The 18,625-nt window shown below is 45.3% G+C and overlaps 1 protein-coding gene across 2 annotated transcripts; it reads right to left on the bottom strand.

Annotated features, from left to right (window-relative positions):
- Window positions 1-748: 748 nt before the first annotated feature.
- Window positions 749-18,203, bottom strand: akap1b (A kinase (PRKA) anchor protein 1b). 2 transcript variants are annotated; one of them, XM_014214990.2, is made up of 11 exons: window positions 17,967-18,203; window positions 9,898-11,663; window positions 7,168-7,292; window positions 6,884-7,010; window positions 6,654-6,781; window positions 6,149-6,326; window positions 5,893-6,043; window positions 5,378-5,445; window positions 5,106-5,179; window positions 4,649-4,714; window positions 749-4,382 (listed from the first exon to the last, which is right to left on the bottom strand). In XM_014214990.2, the coding sequence occupies exons 2-11, from the start codon at window positions 11,636-11,638 to the stop codon at window positions 4,320-4,322; spliced, it is 2,721 nt and encodes a 906-aa protein (XP_014070465.1). In that variant the 5' UTR covers window positions 11,639-11,663; window positions 17,967-18,203; the 3' UTR covers window positions 749-4,319. The 2 variants fall into 2 exon arrangements, 1 of the variants encoding a protein (XP_014070465.1); XR_006771202.1 differs by lacking the exons at window positions 749-4,382; window positions 4,649-4,714; window positions 5,106-5,179; window positions 5,378-5,445 and having other exon boundaries at window positions 6,149-6,436.
- Window positions 18,204-18,625: the final 422 nt, after the last annotated feature.

Raw genomic sequence — 18,625 nt, 5'->3', positions numbered from 1 at the left:
GCTAACCATGTGTATGTGACCAATAAAATTTGATTTGACTTGACATAGCAGTGTGGTGCTCAACATCAGCAATACAAAGGAGCTGAACGTGGACTACAGGAAATTGAGGGCTGAGCACACCCCCATCCACGGTGCTGTAGTGGACCGGGTCGAGAGCTTCAAGTTCCTCGGTGTCCACATCACTAAGGAATTATCATGATCCACACACCAACACAGTCGTGAAGAAGGCAACACACAACAACACCCTTCAGGAGTCTGAAAAGATTTGTCATGGGACCTAAGATCCTCAAAAGGTTCTACAGCTCTATTGAGAGAATCTTGACTTACTGCATCACCGCTTGGTATGGCAACTGCTTGGCATCCGACCGCAAGGCGCTGCAGAGGGTAGTGCGTATGGCCCGGTATATCACTGGGCACAGCTCCCTGCCATCCAGGACCTCTATATCAGGCTGTATTCTTTTCTATAAAATGTAGAAATTAACTGTTTTCACATATGCAAACAATGGACTGGAGACAATGAAAATTAGGTTGAAAAGTGGTGGTTGCCCTTTGAAATTTCATAGCAAACAGTTAATCAAACTTTATAAAGCCCTTTTTACATCAGCAGTTGTCATAAAGTGCTATATGTGATTCTGTACATGTATTGAATCAACACTGCTTGGACATAATGATAAACTGTATACTAGATGTTCACCTCCACATATATGGTGTAATATAGAGACAATCAAACATCTTCAGAACATAAGAGTAGCATTTTTTATAACTTTATTTTATTTTTTAATAGATCTGTACAACCAAGAACCAAACCTTTGATGAGCCTCGCAAAAACTGACATGTACATGTTAAACGCTCTGGGCAGGATTTCTTACACTCGTTTAAAAAATCAAATGATTAATTATCTAGCTAAGCAAACACTTCAAACCAGTCCTACCAATAGAACAATGAGCGGTTTTGGAAGGGGTGAACCAAAAACAAAACAAACAAAAAAACATGTTCCCTTTGTTTCCAGTGTTATACAAAAGTCCAGTGAAATATCTTATTTACACAGACCTGCACAAGTCAAGCAATAATTCTAGTTCTTTCAAGCATGATAGGAGTTTGGATGACAGGACAGAAGGGTGTCATTTGGATCAATGGAGTAATTCATCTTTACTGATTGTGACATAATCAAGCTGGAATCAAAGAGGACATTGCTTGAAATGGCTCTTTGAAACATGAAGTTAAGGGGCTGAAAATATCAAACAATATGGCTCCTGCTCCACGCCAGCTTTGGACTCTAACCCAAGCAAGCCATGACATGTACGCCCCTTGAATATGTTGCAAGTTATACTGAACAAAAACATAAACCCAACATGCAACAATCTCAAAGATTTTACTGAGTTACAGTTCATATAAGGAAATCTGTCCATTTAAATAAATTCATTTGCCCCTAATTTATGGATTTACATGACTGGGCAGGGGTGCAGCCATTGGTGGGCCTGGGAGGGCATAGGCCCACCCACTGGGGAGCCAGTCCCAGCCAATCAGAATAGTTTTTTTCCCCCAAAAAGGGCATTATTACAGAAAGAAATTAAGAAGCCGGATGTGGAGGTCCAGGGCTGACGTGGTTACATGTGGTCTGTGGTTGTGAGGCCGGTTGGACGTACTGCCAAATTCTCTAAAACGATGTTGGAGGCGGCTTATGGTAAAGAAATGAACAAACTTCTCCGGCAACAGCTTAGTTGGACATTCCTGCAGTCAGCAGGCCAATTGCACGCTCCTTCAAAACTTGAGACATCTGTGGCATTGTGTTGTGCACATTATAGTGGTATTTTATTGTCCCCAGCACAAGATGCACCTGTGTAATGATCATGCTGTTTAATCAGCTTCTTGATATGCCACACTTATCAGGTGGATGAATTATCTTGGCAAAGGAGAAATGCTCACTAACACGAATGGAAACAAACTTGGGTACAAAATTTGAGAGAAATAAGCTTTTTGTGCATATGGAACATTTCTGGGTAATTTTATTTCAGCTCATGGGACCAACACTTGACATTAATATTTTTGTTCAGTATAGTAGCTAGAAGCCTTATTTCCTATGGTTCCAGAAACATGAACAGTTATCGGGTAGGGGAGATACAGTACCAAACACTGGACTGACTAATAAGTGACATTTAAAAACACCTCGCAACAGCTGCCTTCTGAACTAGCAGCATGTGCATCAACCTCATAACGAACCATTCCTGAAACATGGATCAATCAATCCCACAAAATGTGTGAAATATATACTCTAGTAGCAAGGTTGATAAAGTGCAGTTAACCTATGTGATCAATATGTATAGGAGGTAAGTATTGTCATTTGGTTTACATGCCAACGCTGTCAAGTTTAATAGTAATGCAGGAATAGTCAAGCGAAACCGTTAGGTAAAATCCAAAATCTATCCTGGTTCTTAACTTCAATAAGACCAAGCACAGGGACGGAAGCTGCCTTATTACCAGAGCAATTCAATTGGGGGGGCGACGACAACACCACCACCCATCAGGAAAAATAAGCAGTTAAATATTTAAAAAGTGTATTCTGTTCAATAAATGACAAAGCAATTAATTCCTATGCAAAACCCAACAAGACCAAAGCAGATCACAGTATGAAGCCATCTTTTACAATAATATCTGCAGTGTGAGAGACTGATTCTCATGGCTCACTTTCATACGCTGCTGAGTGAAGAGGACAGGTAGTGTCAAGGACCTAATTTCCCACAGTGCAAATGGGCTACAAAAACACATTCAACCCTCGTGTTGTCCGCAAGACTTCATTTAGGATCCATTAAACTGCTTGTAAGTATGGAAACTGCAACACAAATGTAAAGTGTAATAATGTTACGGGGTAAGTACGTAGGAGAAAACACAGTGAAGACCTTAAGAGGGACACAGACCTGGGCAGGTTAACATGCATATTAGAAGACAGACTGATTTTAATATAAGCACTGGGCCTATCCTGACTGAGCTGGGCTAAGTTATGTTAATGTAAGATGCTTTGTAAGAGTTCCTGGTCAGGTATGAGAGGCCTGTCCGTGGCTGTAGTGTTTCCACACACACACCAATGCTAACTGCACAGTGGTGTCCTCTCTCAAAGTCCTTAGACAGTTGCACCAAGAGTTGCGCGAGGCCCCTGGAGTCAGTCAAGAAGGAGGGGGGTGGGGGGGGGGTGGAGCTAGTGCACCCCTACCCTTCCATGTCATGGCCCAGACTCAACAACTCCAGTGCCAGACAACAGTAGTGGATCTGAAATGTAGTGGTGGGTGCATCAGCTGAGATGCCAGGCAGGACAATGGATAGATGCTGAAGGCAACCAGCGATTGCATGGGGAAAGATGGGTCAGGTTGGTCTGCTTGCAGGTCAGTTGGAGATCTCAGAAAAGGAAGCCCGTTCGGTTTCTCCATAAGGCCACAGTGTTGTACAGACTGGAGAGGCCAGGGCAGATGAGCAGGCCTTCAGCGACTCCTGGGATCCCGGTTCTGCACGTTCTCCCAGTCAGTCACCCAAGTCAGGTGGTCGGAGAAAGGAATCCCCCCCACTCCGTCCGTTTCCTTGACAACAAAGCTGAGATCTACATTTATTTGTCTCCATAGACGAGGGCGTCAGTCACAACCATGAATCCAGATGCCATTCTTGGCCCCCCAGGCCTGTATGTCCACGGCTGTCATGATGAGGCCAAACGACGAGACACAGCCTGCCGGCACATGAAATGGGGACTGGCTACTGCACTACATACAATAATATAGAAACCCCACACTTAGCCCAGTCTTCAAAGCCCAATTCCTTTGATATCACTATACAAGTGTATACATGTAATTACAGCTGACAGTGAGGTTAGTTCTCCATTGACACTCTTTCCTATTGAGTTGAGTTATACATCCACAGCATGATGAGAATCCACAGGCAAAGTTGTGGAGTGAAATGTCAGGTAGGACGAAAAATCAGATCGACCTTTATTTACAATATAGATCTATTTTTAAAATGTACAAGTACTTTATTTTCCTTCTTTAAGTTCTTTTGGTGTGTGGGGGAGGAGAGGAGGGGAGTTGGCTTATTCTGAAGTAGTACTTCATATATTTTCTGCATACAACCATTTTTATTCTTTGTGAAATCTGGTGTAAAAAAGCCACAAAAAAAATGAATTATTCCCAAAATCCAGTGGTTGTGTTCTTCCATTGAAGTGTTATGGGGTGTTTCTGGAGGGCTGGTTGGGTCAGACTCCAGAGATTAGGTCAGAAGAAGGGATCTAGGAGGGGTGTGGTAGAACTGAGAAGGGGTTGATGAGTAGGGGGCAGCAAGGTTCAAAAGCTGTCCACCCAGGTACCCAACACTCGCTCTGCCAGTGTGCGGTTAACTGATACCAGCTGGACGGAAATGGACAGAAAGACAGATTCATCATATTAGTGTAAAATAACAATTAATACCGAGTGGTTTGTCAGCCATCAGAATGTTTAGGTGAAAATGTCTTGCATTGTTAAATACAGAAGTTCTTGAACCATACACCACAATGAAAGACTATCCACTGCACCAAATGGAAATGCTTACAATTACATAGAAATATTTCAAACAGTTTTTGTCTAAACTTCCAAAAAAGCAAACATTTTCATGCCAAATCCCATGATCAATGTACCTCTTCTCCAACCATGTTCCACATCTGGACCAATGGGAGACCAGTGTTGTTGTCGTAGTTTGTGACCTGGAAGAAAGGAAACAGCCAGGTTAGCAACCAATTACCTTCTGATTAGTGTACAGTACATTACAGTAGAGTATAGTGCAGTACAGTACAGTAGAGTGCGTGCAGTACAGTGCAGTGCAGTACAGTAGAGTAGAGTATAGTGCAGTACAGTACAGTATAGTGCAGTACAGTAGAGTAGAGTATAGTACAGTATAGTGCAGTACAGTAGAGTATAGTGCAGTACAGTAGAGTATAGTACAGTATAGTGCAGTAGAGTAGAGTACAGTACAGTAGAGTATAGTGCAGTACAGTAGAGTGCAGTACAGTAGAGTAGAGTACAGTACAGTAGAGAACAGTATAGTACAGTGTCTTCCTGTTAGCTGCCTGGTGCTGGATGCTGTAGTTTTGTTACCTGTGCAAGCAGTGCTACCCCTCTCGTTATCTCCTCCAGTGCAGAGGTGGCCTCGGTTGAAAAGCTATTCTCTCCTGTGGATTGGTGCATTTACAGACTTGTTAACATAAATGACAACAGCAGACTTGACGACCTTCCACAGGCCGGCTGACTTTGGAACAGTTTGACATTCAATTGGGAAAGTTTCTTGATTTTGGAGAGTGTCCTTGAGAATAAGACATCTATCGCAAGTAAACTGTAACATGTCCTTTAATTGAGCTATTTGACATTACCTGGAAGGGGGGCGATGTTGTCCAGTAATACTTCTGCACCTTGGAACGGTAATGTTACGAAGTCCGACCTGAAAATACAGATTTTAAATAAGAGCATTGAGTCAGTGTGCAGAAAGACCCACCATCCCTTCTTACATAACATTCCGTTCTCTCTAAAAACGACAACTATTTGACCAGAGGGGGGCACAATTTCCAAACAAAAAAAGTATGAAGTATTCATTCAACCATTTATTTGACTTTTATTTAACTAGGCAAGTCAGTTAAAAATACATTCTTATTTACAATGAAGGGCTGCTATACCTAGCAAGACCGGTGTCGATTTTACCTAAACAAGTCAACTTAGGAAAGAAATGAAGGAAAATGGAATAAAAACAGCTTAGAAAGTATGGAAAGATTCCAGTTCTGACATCTTCCTCTGAAATAGACTCGAGTTGGAAAGAAATTGACCGCAACTCTGAAAATGTGCATCAACTAGCCATGTTTTTTTCAGCCTTCAGAGTCTGAAGGGGGCTCACCTTATTTGCCTTAGTGTGTCAATCTTCACTCGGTCATAGCCGCCATAGTCCACATATCGTATCTCAACCTCGCTGGTCTCTTTGTAGAAGGAGATGACCTGGGCTCTCCACCAGGCTCCCTCTACCGCCGGCGCCGCACAGATCACCCCCACTGAGACAGAGAGAAGGTAAGCATCGAGTCTGGATTACACACACAACACACAAACTGGTTCAAAAGACATCCATCCATGCACGTCCCTCCTTGGGGGTCTCTTACCCTCAGCAGGTGAGGGCAGGGTGGGTGTCTCTGGCTGGGAGTAACACAGGAACATCTGCTGGTCCAGGCTGCGCAGGGCGTGGTACGTAGGGTGTGTGTGCTGCTGGACGAAGAGGTGACCCGCCGATACAATGTTCACTACGATCACCTCCACGGTGACACCGCTGGGGAGCAGGAGCTGAGAGAAGGAACAGAGTTAACACCTCCACGGTGACACCGCTGGGGAGCAGGAGCTGAGAGAAGGAACAGAGTTAACACCTCCACGGTGACACCGCTGGGGAGCAGGAGCTGAGAGAAGGAACAGAGTTAAGTTAACAACTTTCAAATGAGAAGCCATAAGGGCAGACATCTCATTGTTTAAGTTAAACCACTTTCTCTCAAATCAATTAGCAGCACCTTAACTGTCGTGCAAATAAAGCATGTTTGAACAGATTTGAGAGATGGAGAGACAGAAAGAGAAGGGAACCCTGCACAACCCTCCAGGCTCTATAGGTACCATGCTTACCCAGGAGGTCATGGGCAGCGAGGGCAGCGTGAGCGGCAGAGGTGGGGGGGCATAGAGGTTGGTCAGGTTCAAATCCTTAAACTTCTTCCCGATCAGGGACAACGCTTTGTCCACCTGCTGCTGGGAGCCTAGTAGGGACACACATTAAAACAGCAGAATTCTACTACCAGTACACTATCTACAGCCAAGTGACTAATTTGCTCCTGACGGTAGAGGACTACCCCACTCACCCTCTATGTGGCAGATCTGGAACTCTTGAGTGTAAGGCAGGGTGGAGATATAGATCTTTGCACCAGAGCTTTGCTTCAGGAAGCTCACGTATCGCCCCTGTTTCCCAATTAACCGACCCACCAGATGCTGAGAGAGGGAGAGAACAGAAACGGAAGAAGACATTACAAGGAGATATTGGGTTAGAATGAATGTGATAAGAGACTCAATTCTAAGGAACTAGTGGATTTTCCTCTGAATATTAGTCAAGTCTCTGGGTGTGGGTGTTGGGATGGAGCAGGCTCACCTTTGGCACCTCAATCTCCCAAACGATAAGTTCAGAGCCCAGAGCCATGGCAGGGCTGCCACTACTGTCCCTAGCCCCCATGGTGCAGCCACTATCCACCGAATCCATACTGTTCACATCCGAGCCTGAACACACAAAGACAGGTCTTTTACCAACTCACAATTGCACATCCAAACATGACGGGAGTCTAACAAACATGTACCCTAAAAAACAACACACAACTGGATAAATAAATGTTAAATAAAACAAAGTAAAAGATAGACACGTGCACATTTACACACACACACACACACACACACACACACACACACACACACACACACACACACAAAGTTTAAGACTCATACACCAGATCATCCGCTTCACCCCACACATAAGTCATTGAGCTGTGAATCAAACAAATCACACACAGGGCATAAGGCCACTAACCCAACATTAATAAGTCCACCCACATGTGCACACCACTATGTGTCTTACCAGGCACATCTGATCACAGTGCTGCTCTGACAGACCAAAAACACAATGACACCTTCACTGGACTGACCGCTAACCTTTCAGGAACACCCAGCAGGCTTTAGGTGTGGTTCTTCCATTTTGTGACATCACAACTTGCCCCCTAAGCACAAAGTACAGCTCCCCAAACCCAGCTAGAGTCCCCATAGCCTCAGGGTGGTATCTAGTAGAAACCCAGCTAGAGTCCCCATAGCCTCAGGGTGGTAACTAGTAGAAACCCAGCTAGAGTCCCCATAGCCTCAGGGTGGTATCTAGTAGAAACCCAGCTAGAGTCCCCATAGCCTCAGGGTGGTATCTAGTAGAAACCCAGCTAGAGTCCCCATAGCCTCAGGGTGGTATCTAGTAGAAACCCAGCTAGAGTCCCCATAGCCTCAGGGTGGTATCTAGTAGAAACCCAGCTAGAGTCCCCATAGCCTCAGGGTGGTATCTAGTAGAAACCCAGCTAGAGTCCCCATAGCCTCAGGGTGGTATCTAGTAGAAACCCAGCTAGAGTCCCCATAGCCTCAGGGTGGTATCTAGTAGAAACCCAGCTAGAGTCCCCATAGCCTCAGGGTGGTATCTAGTAGAAACCCAGCTAGAGTCCCCATAGCCTCAGGGTGGTATCTAGTAGAAACCCAGCTAGAGTCCCCATAGCCTCAGGGTGGTATCTAGTAGAAACCCAGCTAGAGTCCCCATAGCCTCAGGGTGGTATCTAGTAGAAACCCAGCTAGAGTCCCCATAGCCTCAGGGTGTTATCTAGTAGAAACCCAGCTAGAGTCCCCATAGCCTCAGGGTGGTATCTAGTAGAAACCCAGCTAGAGTCCCCATAGCCTCAGGGTGGTATCTAGTAGAAACCCAGCTAGAGTCCCCATAGCCTCAGGGTGGTATCTAGTAGAAACCCAGCTAGAGTCCCCATAGCCTCAGGGTGGTATCTAGTAGAAACCCAGCTAGAGTCCCCATAGCCTCAGGGTGTTATCTAGTAGAAACCCAGCTAGAGTCCCCATAGCCTCAGGGTGGTATCTAGTAGAAACCCAGCTAGAGTCCCCATAGCCTCAGGGTGGTATCTAGTAGAAACCCAGCTAGAGTCCCCATAGCCTCAGGGTGTTATCTAGTAGAAACCCAGCTAGAGTCCCCATAGCCTCAGGGTGGTATCTAGTAGAAACCCAGCTAGAGTCCCCATAGCCTCAGGGTGGTATCTAGTAGAAACCCAGCTAGAGTCCCCATAGCCTCAGGGTGGTATCTAGTAGAAACCCAGCTAGAGTCCCCATAGCCTCAGGGTGTTATCTAGTAGAAACCCAGCTAGAGTCCCCATAGCCTCAGGGTGGTATCTAGTAGAAACCCAGCTAGAGTCCCCATAGCCTCAGGGTGGTATCTAGTAGAAACCCAGCTAGAGTCCCCATAGCCTCAGGGTGGTATCTAGTAGAAACCCAGCTAGAGTCCCCATAGCCTCAGGGTGGTATCTAGTAGAAACCCAGCTAGAGTCCCCATAGCCTCAGGGTGGTATCTAGTAGAAACCCAGCTAGAGTCCCCATAGCCTCAGGGTGGTAAGTAGTAAAACAGCATCTAAGGACTAACTTCATCCTACACTATGAAGGGTAACTAGCCGCCACACTGTTCTGTATTAGCCACCATCAACAGCAAAGAACATTAAGTAAAGAATATTATCACCTCTACTGTATGCTTTTTTTTGCTGGTGGCAGACTAGCTAGTAGTCACAACATGATTCTGCAAGCATTTCTTAGATGGGCATCTTGTTTTGGCCCACTTCAGGCCTTTACTCTTCCAGCTACTATTTGGCGATGTCATTAGTTAGAATTGGAAAGGTACAGCATAGAAGCAGAGACCATTAAATGCCCTATCCCCAATTCACACAGACTTGCCTACTTCTGAACAGTTATTTTATCAGATCTAAGACCAAAGCCAGTGACTTTTCAAATGACAGTCCATGCAATCAAACATTTCCCTCAGCTTTTTAATGTTGTTAGATGTAATCTAATGTTGAACAAAGGGCTCTCTGTGATGACACAGAAGGCGCTCTTGTTCTGCCCTTAGTTTGCCCCCATGTCTGGAGAAACTAGGGAGGAGAGACCCTACGACAGAAGAGAGCCCACGAGTCTGTGTTCTGAGCCTCCATCACACGCTGTTTGGGAATTTGAGCAGCTGAGAGGAGCCATGTGTAGATCAGTGCTGCTATGAGCCTGACCCCACTACAGGGTGTGGTGTGGTCTGTACTCCTACCTCCAGACTGATCGGTCTCAGTCTCACTCATCCCATGAGAACCGTTCCTCAGGGCCATCCCGTTGAGCCTCTTCACGTCGCCAACAGCCCCCAGCACATGGCCTGGTAGGGCTGCCATCACTTGTTCCTTGGTCACTACCTCTTCTGGGGCCTGGCGCAGACCACCCTCCCCCTCAGACATCCCTGACACCTGGATCAGATCCTCCTGGCTCTCCCTGCTCTGCTGGTCCTCACTGCTGACCCCATCCTCAGAGTGGCACATGCTGCAGGCTGAGTCCTCGACCACCACCCCTTCATTTCCCTTCAGTTTGTCCAGGTTGACAGGTACGCTGCTGACCTCACGCCTCCCCTCCTGCGAGGATGCTGCTGCTGCCGCCGCCCAGGGGTTACTCAGTGCGTTTGCTGTCCCCATTGGCTCCCATGCCGGGGCGGGCGGGCAACCGTTGGGCATCCCTTCTTTCTGCTGCGCTCTCCACTCCGTCTCAGCGTGGCTTATTGGGGAGGGCCCTTCATCCATGTTCCTTGTGAGTGGCTCTTGCTCAGAGCATGGCCTCCCATTGGCCAGCGGGGTGCTTCTGCAGCAGGGCTCGGCAGCGGATTGGCCGAGCCAGGTCTCTGGACAGGAGGTAACACTGAGGACCTCCTGGGTGGCTGCCCAGATGACCTCAGTGATCAGACCTGCTGCCAGGTCCTCCAGCTCCTCGCTGCTGCAGGGGGGCCCGTTCTCCTGCTGGGGGCCTTGGGCCGGGAAGGCCGAAGTACTAGTCACAACAGCATGGTAGGAGCCCTGCGAAGATGTGGGGGTCTCTGGGAAAAGAGGCTCATGTGTGACTACTTTCAGGGCCTGGGCCGGTGTCTCAGCTGGGACGAAAGACGAGGAGGGCAGCTCATTTTTGGTACTGCTGGACGGGACCAGGAGGGCATCTTTAGCCACCAGCTCCACTTGTAGGTTCTGGGTGAAGGCCACTGCTGCCTCATGTGCTGCTGCCACCTCCCCCTCTGGCTCAGGCCTCTCTGCATTCATCAGGTCTGCTGCTGTGGAGGAACTAGCCGTAGCGTGGGCCGTCTGGGACAGTACAAGTGCTTCTGATGCTGTGGCGATGGCCTTCTTCACTGAAGCAGGGACCTGCTCAGTAACCGTTGATTTCACCGGCTTTGTAACATAGGCAATGGCGGCTGGCGGTCTCTGCCCAGTGGCCCCGCGTTCTCCCTGGAGAGCCCAGCTCTCCTTCCTGGTCTGTGTTGGTAAGGTTGAGGCTGCAGGAGAAGAACTGCTCCTGGGTGTCTGTTGGCACCTATCTACACCAGGGTCTGTGACTGCGTTGGCTCTGTCTGGGTGGTGGGAGGCCCTCTCTGTAGGTGAACAGGATGTACTCTGTACCTCTACTGCCTGGGCCTTAATGGCCGGGATGTGAATCTGAGCTACTACCTCCTGTTCTGTTGACCGTTGCTCTTTGGTCTTGGATGGTCTGACTCTGCTGCTGGCTGTTCTCTCTCTGCAGCTGCTGCTGGTTGTGGGGGTAGTGGCTGTGGCGCAGAGGGACACTGTCCCTTTCTCTACCAGGCCGTTGCTGCCGTCACTGGGGGCCGGGGAAGCCAGCAGGCCCATGGTCGCTGCCCCCGCCTCACTGTCATGGTTGGTGATTCGCTCTTTCTTGCGTGAGATGTACCACCACCAGCCTATCAGCGCCAGCACTCCAGGCAGTGTGTACGGGACAATGGACCGGAACCTCAGTGGCATCTCCTCAGGACCCTAGCAGCTACACCTGTAGAGCGAGGGGGAGAAAGAGAGCGAGGGGGAGAAAGAGAGTGAGGGGGAGAAAGAGAGTGAGAAAGACTGAGGTTAGCTTATTGGAGGGAGATCTGAGAGTCTTTCAGTTTCACTAATTTGGAGTGCAGGATTATAGTGTCAAACAAGATATTAAAGTTAAGACAAAGTGGCTAACATTTTGAATAGCCTAAGTGTCTCATTTGACACTCACCCCAAAAATGGCATAATACGCCTGGGTAATATAGTGTAAAGACCATAGCAGGTATTCTATAGTGCGTATATTCTATATAGGTATTCTATCGTGTGTAATGACACCCACAGCAACTAGAAGGGTGTGTGAGTGGCAAACAGATTCCAAACACATCAGCCCTGTTCACACAGCTCTGACAATAAGCATGGCACTGGGAGAACAACATGTGATGGTCAAAAGGAAACTGTCCTATGGTAGGTAGCTTTGCCAAAAAAGGCTTTAAGGAAATAAATGCTTTAAAAACTAGCATGACAGTTAACAGGTGGGAGCAGAGCTTCAAAGAAACTGAAATGAAACCTGATAAGGCGTTACTCCTGTGAATAGGCCTAGATGAACAAATGACTTATAGTAAAGTAGTGAAATCATTCCTGAAAATTAGTTCTCATGCCACACAAGTTGAATTGATGAACTGCACAATGCTTTGGGATACATAAAACACTGAAGACACAGCACTTTTGTCAACAGCCCCCGGTGAAGAAAGACGCAGCAGCCTGAACCTAACATACATGTATGCCTATAAAAGCCCCATACCAGACATAGGTCACACCATGGTTTTCTACTGCCTTGTTGAGAAACGTTCAAAGACAGAAATTCCCATTCCCGAGGATTAGAAGTAATATTTGTCTCTACTTGTGAACCAAAACAAGCTGCAACACAAAGATCTAGTTTCTAGCAGGAGGAGTGGCTGTGCCACCATCAGGGCTAATGTTTAACCTCCCTGTACCTACTGGGCATGCCCAGCTCCTCCACTGCTGATTGGTCGAAGCACTCCATATTAAAAAATGAAGTCTGTGCATGCCTTTCCTTAACAGACCGAGAGCAGGTCCAGCCTGTAGAAGGAAGGAACTCTCCCCCCCTTCTTTCACCCAGCCTACTAGGGTGTGTGGCAGCTGGGCTTCCACTGCCCCTTAGCACGCGCACACACACACACACACACACACACACACACACACACACACACACACACACACACACACACACACACACACACACACGAGCCAGGTCTGATCACCATGGACTTTGAACTACGTGTTCTGTGCGTTCCAGGCCACTGTAAAGCTGGAATTGACAGAGTCAGTCTGCACTGTACAGGTAGACAGCCAGGGACCATGATAGCCTATCTGAATGGGAGCTGTGTGTGAGGAGGCTCTAATCACTGGGATTTTAACCATATTTCAGTTTCTTCATACCCCAAAACTGAGGCAGACAGAACTTTCCAATGAGCAGAAAATGAGGGCTTTCCTCTGCCATTTGTATGCATCCATCACTTATTTCACCTGATGGAGGGACCTATAAGAGGCTTGTTGATGAATGACATAGGATTAGAGGTGAATGGTGGGCTGCCTTAAAAATGACTCAGGTAAAGATGTTGATGCGCAGGGGAAAAACAGGTAGCCTTCAAATGCCTCCAGAGAAACCAAGGGTCGTTTTCAGTGGGGCAGAGAGATCAAAAATGAGGGTTTCTTAGACATGTTCACCAATGCTGTGTTTACACAGAGAGCCCAATTTTGAGAATTTTCCCATGAATTGGTCTTTTAACCAATCACATCAGATATTTTCAGAGCTGATCTGATTGGTCAAAAGACCAACTAGTAGGGAAAAAAAGGACTGCCTGTGTCAACCCATTTCAAAACCTGTTCTCCCTTTGTCATGACCCAGTAGCTTCTCTATCAAAACAGAGCCTCAGTGGCATGTTCCATAGTGAATGACAAGGTGCTTGGACCTGGTTAGCAAATTATACATCCCTTACTGCACATTTCAATATTCTCTGTAGGCAAATGATATAGATTATTGTGTAGCTTCTAACACTAGAATACACTGAGTATACAAAATATTAAGAACACCTGATCTTTCCATGACAGACTGACCAGGTGAAAGCTATGATCTATTATTGATGTCACACTCAAATCAGTGTAGGTGAAGGGGAGGAGACAGGTTAAAGAAGGATTTTAAAGCATTGAGACAATTTGGATTGTGTATGTGTTCCATTCAGAGGGTGAATGGGCAAGACAAAATATTTAAGTGCCTTTAAACAAGGTATTGTTGTAGGTGCCAGGCGCAACGGTTTGTGTAATGTAATTTGGGCTGCCCAATTTAGTTGACCGGTCGACTGTTTGGTCGACCAAGATTTCTTCAGTTAAGCAGTCGCAATTCACTTTTTTTTTTTTTCATAGTGCACAAGACACCTGTCTGATTGGCACCTGTCTCAGTGGACTAATCCATTGCGGAGGCCACAGGGATGGCAGTCCATCACTCTAAAACATGTGAAATTGAAATTGCATATTATGTAAAAAATAATGGTGCAACACTAAAAAAATCTAATATTTTATAAGAAATGCGCTTTCTTCTGCGTTAGATATGGTCGCCGTCCTTGGTTCTGAAACAATCTTAATTGCGCTGTAGAATACGCACACTTCCCTATGTTGCTACGTGAATAATAGCAACGTTTACCAGAATATTGGGATTGACAACAATGCGGCGGAGGCAGCAGCGACGAGGAAATAGCTCTTGCCTTGGCCTAATTGGCTAGGTCTAGAATCAAATATCCTAACTGTTAAACGTGCTTGGCTTTAAAAATCCTCCAAATATATCTAAAGAAATAAGACAGCTCCTGCTTGCCTGAGTATTTGTTTAATATCCTAGTGATTCTGTCAGCGCCAAGCCTCTCACAACGGCAAAATGTCAGATAAAGCAATTTCACAGATACTGCTGTTTTTAAATCTTTGCTATGCTGTAATAAAGGCTTTACAATTGTTTGGGTTAGAACAGAATGGCATTACTTATAATTTAGTGTTGTTTACGCTGTCCCAAACAGGCAGAAAAATATTGGAACAGCACCTGTCGGTCACATAATATACACGCAGCTCTCACTCCTATACCCTCTTTTTTCTTGATCTCCTTATTCCAATTATTATCATGATCCTCATTATCATAATAAGTCACGTTGTTATCATTAGTAGGCTTTGTATAGCAGCCCAGCATAACCATCATCAAGCCATAGGCCTAAGAGTGTCTCCTGTTTAGCCTTAATACCTTACTTAGGCTGATATTTCAATAAAAAGGCTACTGTATTAATCAATCATTAATTCATTCATGCCATCACACAGTATACTAGACATTCTTTGAAATGCAATCAAGCATTTTAGTTTTAAAATTAAACAAAGGGAGCTTTGAATATTTAGCCTAAAAAAGAAACTGCAATTCAGGAATGCATGCAACTGTTTTGAGTCTTCTGTAATAAAGGCTTTATATATATTATTTTTAAGCAAATGAATGGGTGTGGTATATGGCTAATATACCACAGCTAAGGGCTGTTTTTATGCACGAAGCAACACCGAGTGCCTGGATACAGCCCTTAGCCGTGGTCTATTGGCCAAATACCACAACCCCCCTGGTCTGATATACCACGGCTGTCAGCCAATCAGCATTCAGGGCTAGAACCACCCAGTTTAATATCCGTTAGAACAGACTCTTTGGTACACTTATTTAATGTTGTTTACAGCGTTCCAAATGGACAGAAAAATAATTACTGTAATCTAACAGCATCGGTTTGGCACAAAATACTCAAGCAACGCTAACTCCTATACCCTCCATTTTCTTGATCGCCACAACTACAGTACCAGTCAAAAGTTTGGACACAGCTACTCATTTAAGGTTCTCTTTATTTTTACTATTTTCTACATTGTAGAATACACACACAATACTATAAAAATCCGACATACCATATCGGATTAAACAACATGTTGGTACTTTAAATAACTTTATATATGCTGTACTCAAGGCTGGTTCACCATAGATTCCTCTCGTTATGCAGACTAGTTGAAGGTCCATGTTAAAGATGCACTCCAGGCTCATTTTCACCCAATTTAATCACCTGATTTACATAACCAAAGCCACTTTGTAATAGGTAGTCCAGGTTTCATGACATGGCACAAGATGGGGGTGGGCCTTTGCTCTTTATTTATATATTTTTATTTAAACTAGGCAAGTCAGCTAAGAACAAATTCTTATTTTTAATGACGGCCTAGGAACAGTGGGTCAACTGCCTTGTTCAGGGGCAGAACGACAGATTTTTACCATGTCAGCTCGGGGATTTGATCTAGCAACCTTTCGTTACTAGTCCAACACTCTAACCACTAGGCTACCTGCTGCCCCTTTTGTTGTCTATTGATCCTCTATTTTTCCCTCAAGCAAGGGGGAGGCCAGTGACAGAGTGAGCTCATCAGACCAACTCCTTGAAGTTTGCAGTTTTGCTCAAAACATTTTGGGTACGATTACGTGTGTGTACTTATTTATACTTGGGATATTGTTTTTCAACAGGAAAAGTTCTGGAATGCAAAAAAACACGAAAATCCAGTGTCATAAGTTGTTGACATTCACCTTTGACAAGGTTAGAATAACGGCCAACTACACAAAGTTACTCCAGTGCCTAATAAAAGGATTTGGTTAGTCTTTCGCTCTGTGCACACCCACCATGTGTGCCATTCCACTCCACACACAGCCTGCATATGCATGCCTAGCAGGCCTGACTGTACACTCGAAAGAATCAAGATGAGATACGTACGACCTTGGAGGTAGACAAGGGAAGGGTCACTCGGCATTTGCTTTACACTTCACAAACCATTCAATGCACTGAGCACGAGCAGTTTATTACACAGCGATGCTGCACCTTGAATACGAGGCAATATTGCAAAGCATACATACGATAATAATGTTTCTCCCCCAGTCGAGAGATTTCTGGTCCGCAGTTGTAGTCTATCCTACGAGAGTTATTCCCATAGCAGTACTCTAAAATGCGGGACCAACAATAGTTTATTATAGGCCCTATAATAATACTTTTATTGTGATTGTAATTTAAATATTCGCTGTTTCATTGTGAACCGACAGCGTCCCATAAAACTGGACCTCTGAATTAAAGTGTCAGGCTACAATTTCCGAGACGTTGCTATGGGGCTTCAGAAATAGCCCGTGCACCGCTACTTGATAACCTACAGCAAGGCTATAGCTACAACTTGTCATTCCAGAGCAGAGACTGACAAATGACGCGGTTAAATGTAGGCTAACTGGCAAAGTTTCGAGGCTCCCAGTGCTTGAGCAATAGCTGCATAATGTCTGGGCAAGGTAACTTTCTAGCTATGACCTACACATTGAGTTAATAAAAACATGGTGGCCGCAGCACTTGATGATTTACAATGTAACGTTATCAAGTTAGCCGGTTAGCCCTACACTATTGAAACAAACACTGATGAAGCCGTTAAAAACCCATGGACCAAGAGTTAAAAATCCCAACATTATTACATTCATGATTTAACCAAACATATATTCGAGATCTTGGGGAAACAGTGCATTTACGTGCCTAATTCATTAAGCCACCATTAGAATACGGTTAGCCATCTTCGTTGAGTCTGAACTATGGCTGACACTCCATTCAGTGTAGATGCTAGGCATGCGACAAACCGTTCCGCTACAATGTAGGGGCAATATCATTTCAATTGTATCCTGGCAGAGAATCAAGACAGTAGTTCGTGACCAAACGTCGCATATATCTTGCATTATGATATTGTGGTCGCCATGTAGGCGAGCCTGGCAATGCTAGGCTAACTCTGCATCGTGGGCCTCGAAGCCTTCACGTTAGCTTGCTAACTGGACATAATGGATAGCCACCTTGTTTGCTAGCAATTCACATGATCCGTCCAAGCAAACTCATACACACAAAATGGTGACTAGACCACAAAATTAACATAACATTTATATTTTGAGTCCGTTGTAGTTTATTCTACGTTCTAAAATGACATAGTTCGATGTCTGCGTGAAATACACACTCAATGACATGGGTTGCAGATTACTAAAGTGGCAGAACATTTATAACCAATTTAATAAAACGACTGTTCCATTTCTTCGAATGAAACACTTAGTAGCGCAACATTGTAGCCAACCGGCTAACCAACTCGAGATATTTATAATGTAGTTAGACAGACTACATATCAATCTGACATCTGTGGGCCCATGGCTGTCAATTTCACACTAACACCTTTGGATTATACTTACAGTATTTAAACGTCCACCGTGCCGCCACAGTGAATTAAATGATCGTGATATGTTACGTTTTCCGGGCCCGACTCAATCCCAACGTGTTCCCCTACTCTGTGTCTGTCTCTTTCTCGATCCTCCCCACGTGTTGACCGTCCAAGCACTAGACTCTAAAAACAGACCTAACAGCTGATCAAACCTCGCGATAATGGTGCAGAAGAGAGACGACAATAGAGAATGTAGTCTCGCGAAGTTAGACAGATGCAGTCAAGTTTTATTGTAATTAAGGACACAATTATCTCCCAGTAATCCTTCAACTAAATAATGTAATTTGATATGAAACTGATGTCCTTGCAGTACATTGTCTCATTGGACACATTGAGAGAAGTCCAGTGGAGGCTGCTGAGAGGACGGCACATAATGTCTGGAACGGAGTCAATGGAATGGCATCAAATACGAATCCATTCAATTCCGCTACAGCCAGTGCCAATAGCCCGTCCTTCCCAATTAGGGCGCCGCAAACATGTGGGATTATCTCAATAGAAGACACACCTCTCCTCGCCTCCTTCTCAAAACCCATTGTATGAGAAAACCAGAAGTCCCTCCCCTCTGACCTTTTCCTCCAATGGGTTTGAAGAAGAGCGGGGGCGCGAGGAGTATGCAATTGAGACTCTCCC

Source organism: Salmo salar, chromosome ssa09 (assembly GCF_905237065.1).
Source record: "Salmo salar chromosome ssa09, Ssal_v3.1, whole genome shotgun sequence".
NCBI classification, from domain to species: Eukaryota; Metazoa; Chordata; class Actinopteri; order Salmoniformes; family Salmonidae; genus Salmo; species Salmo salar.
The sequence above is the reverse complement of the archived record's forward strand: the minus strand, read 5'-3'. Positions and strand labels throughout refer to the sequence as shown.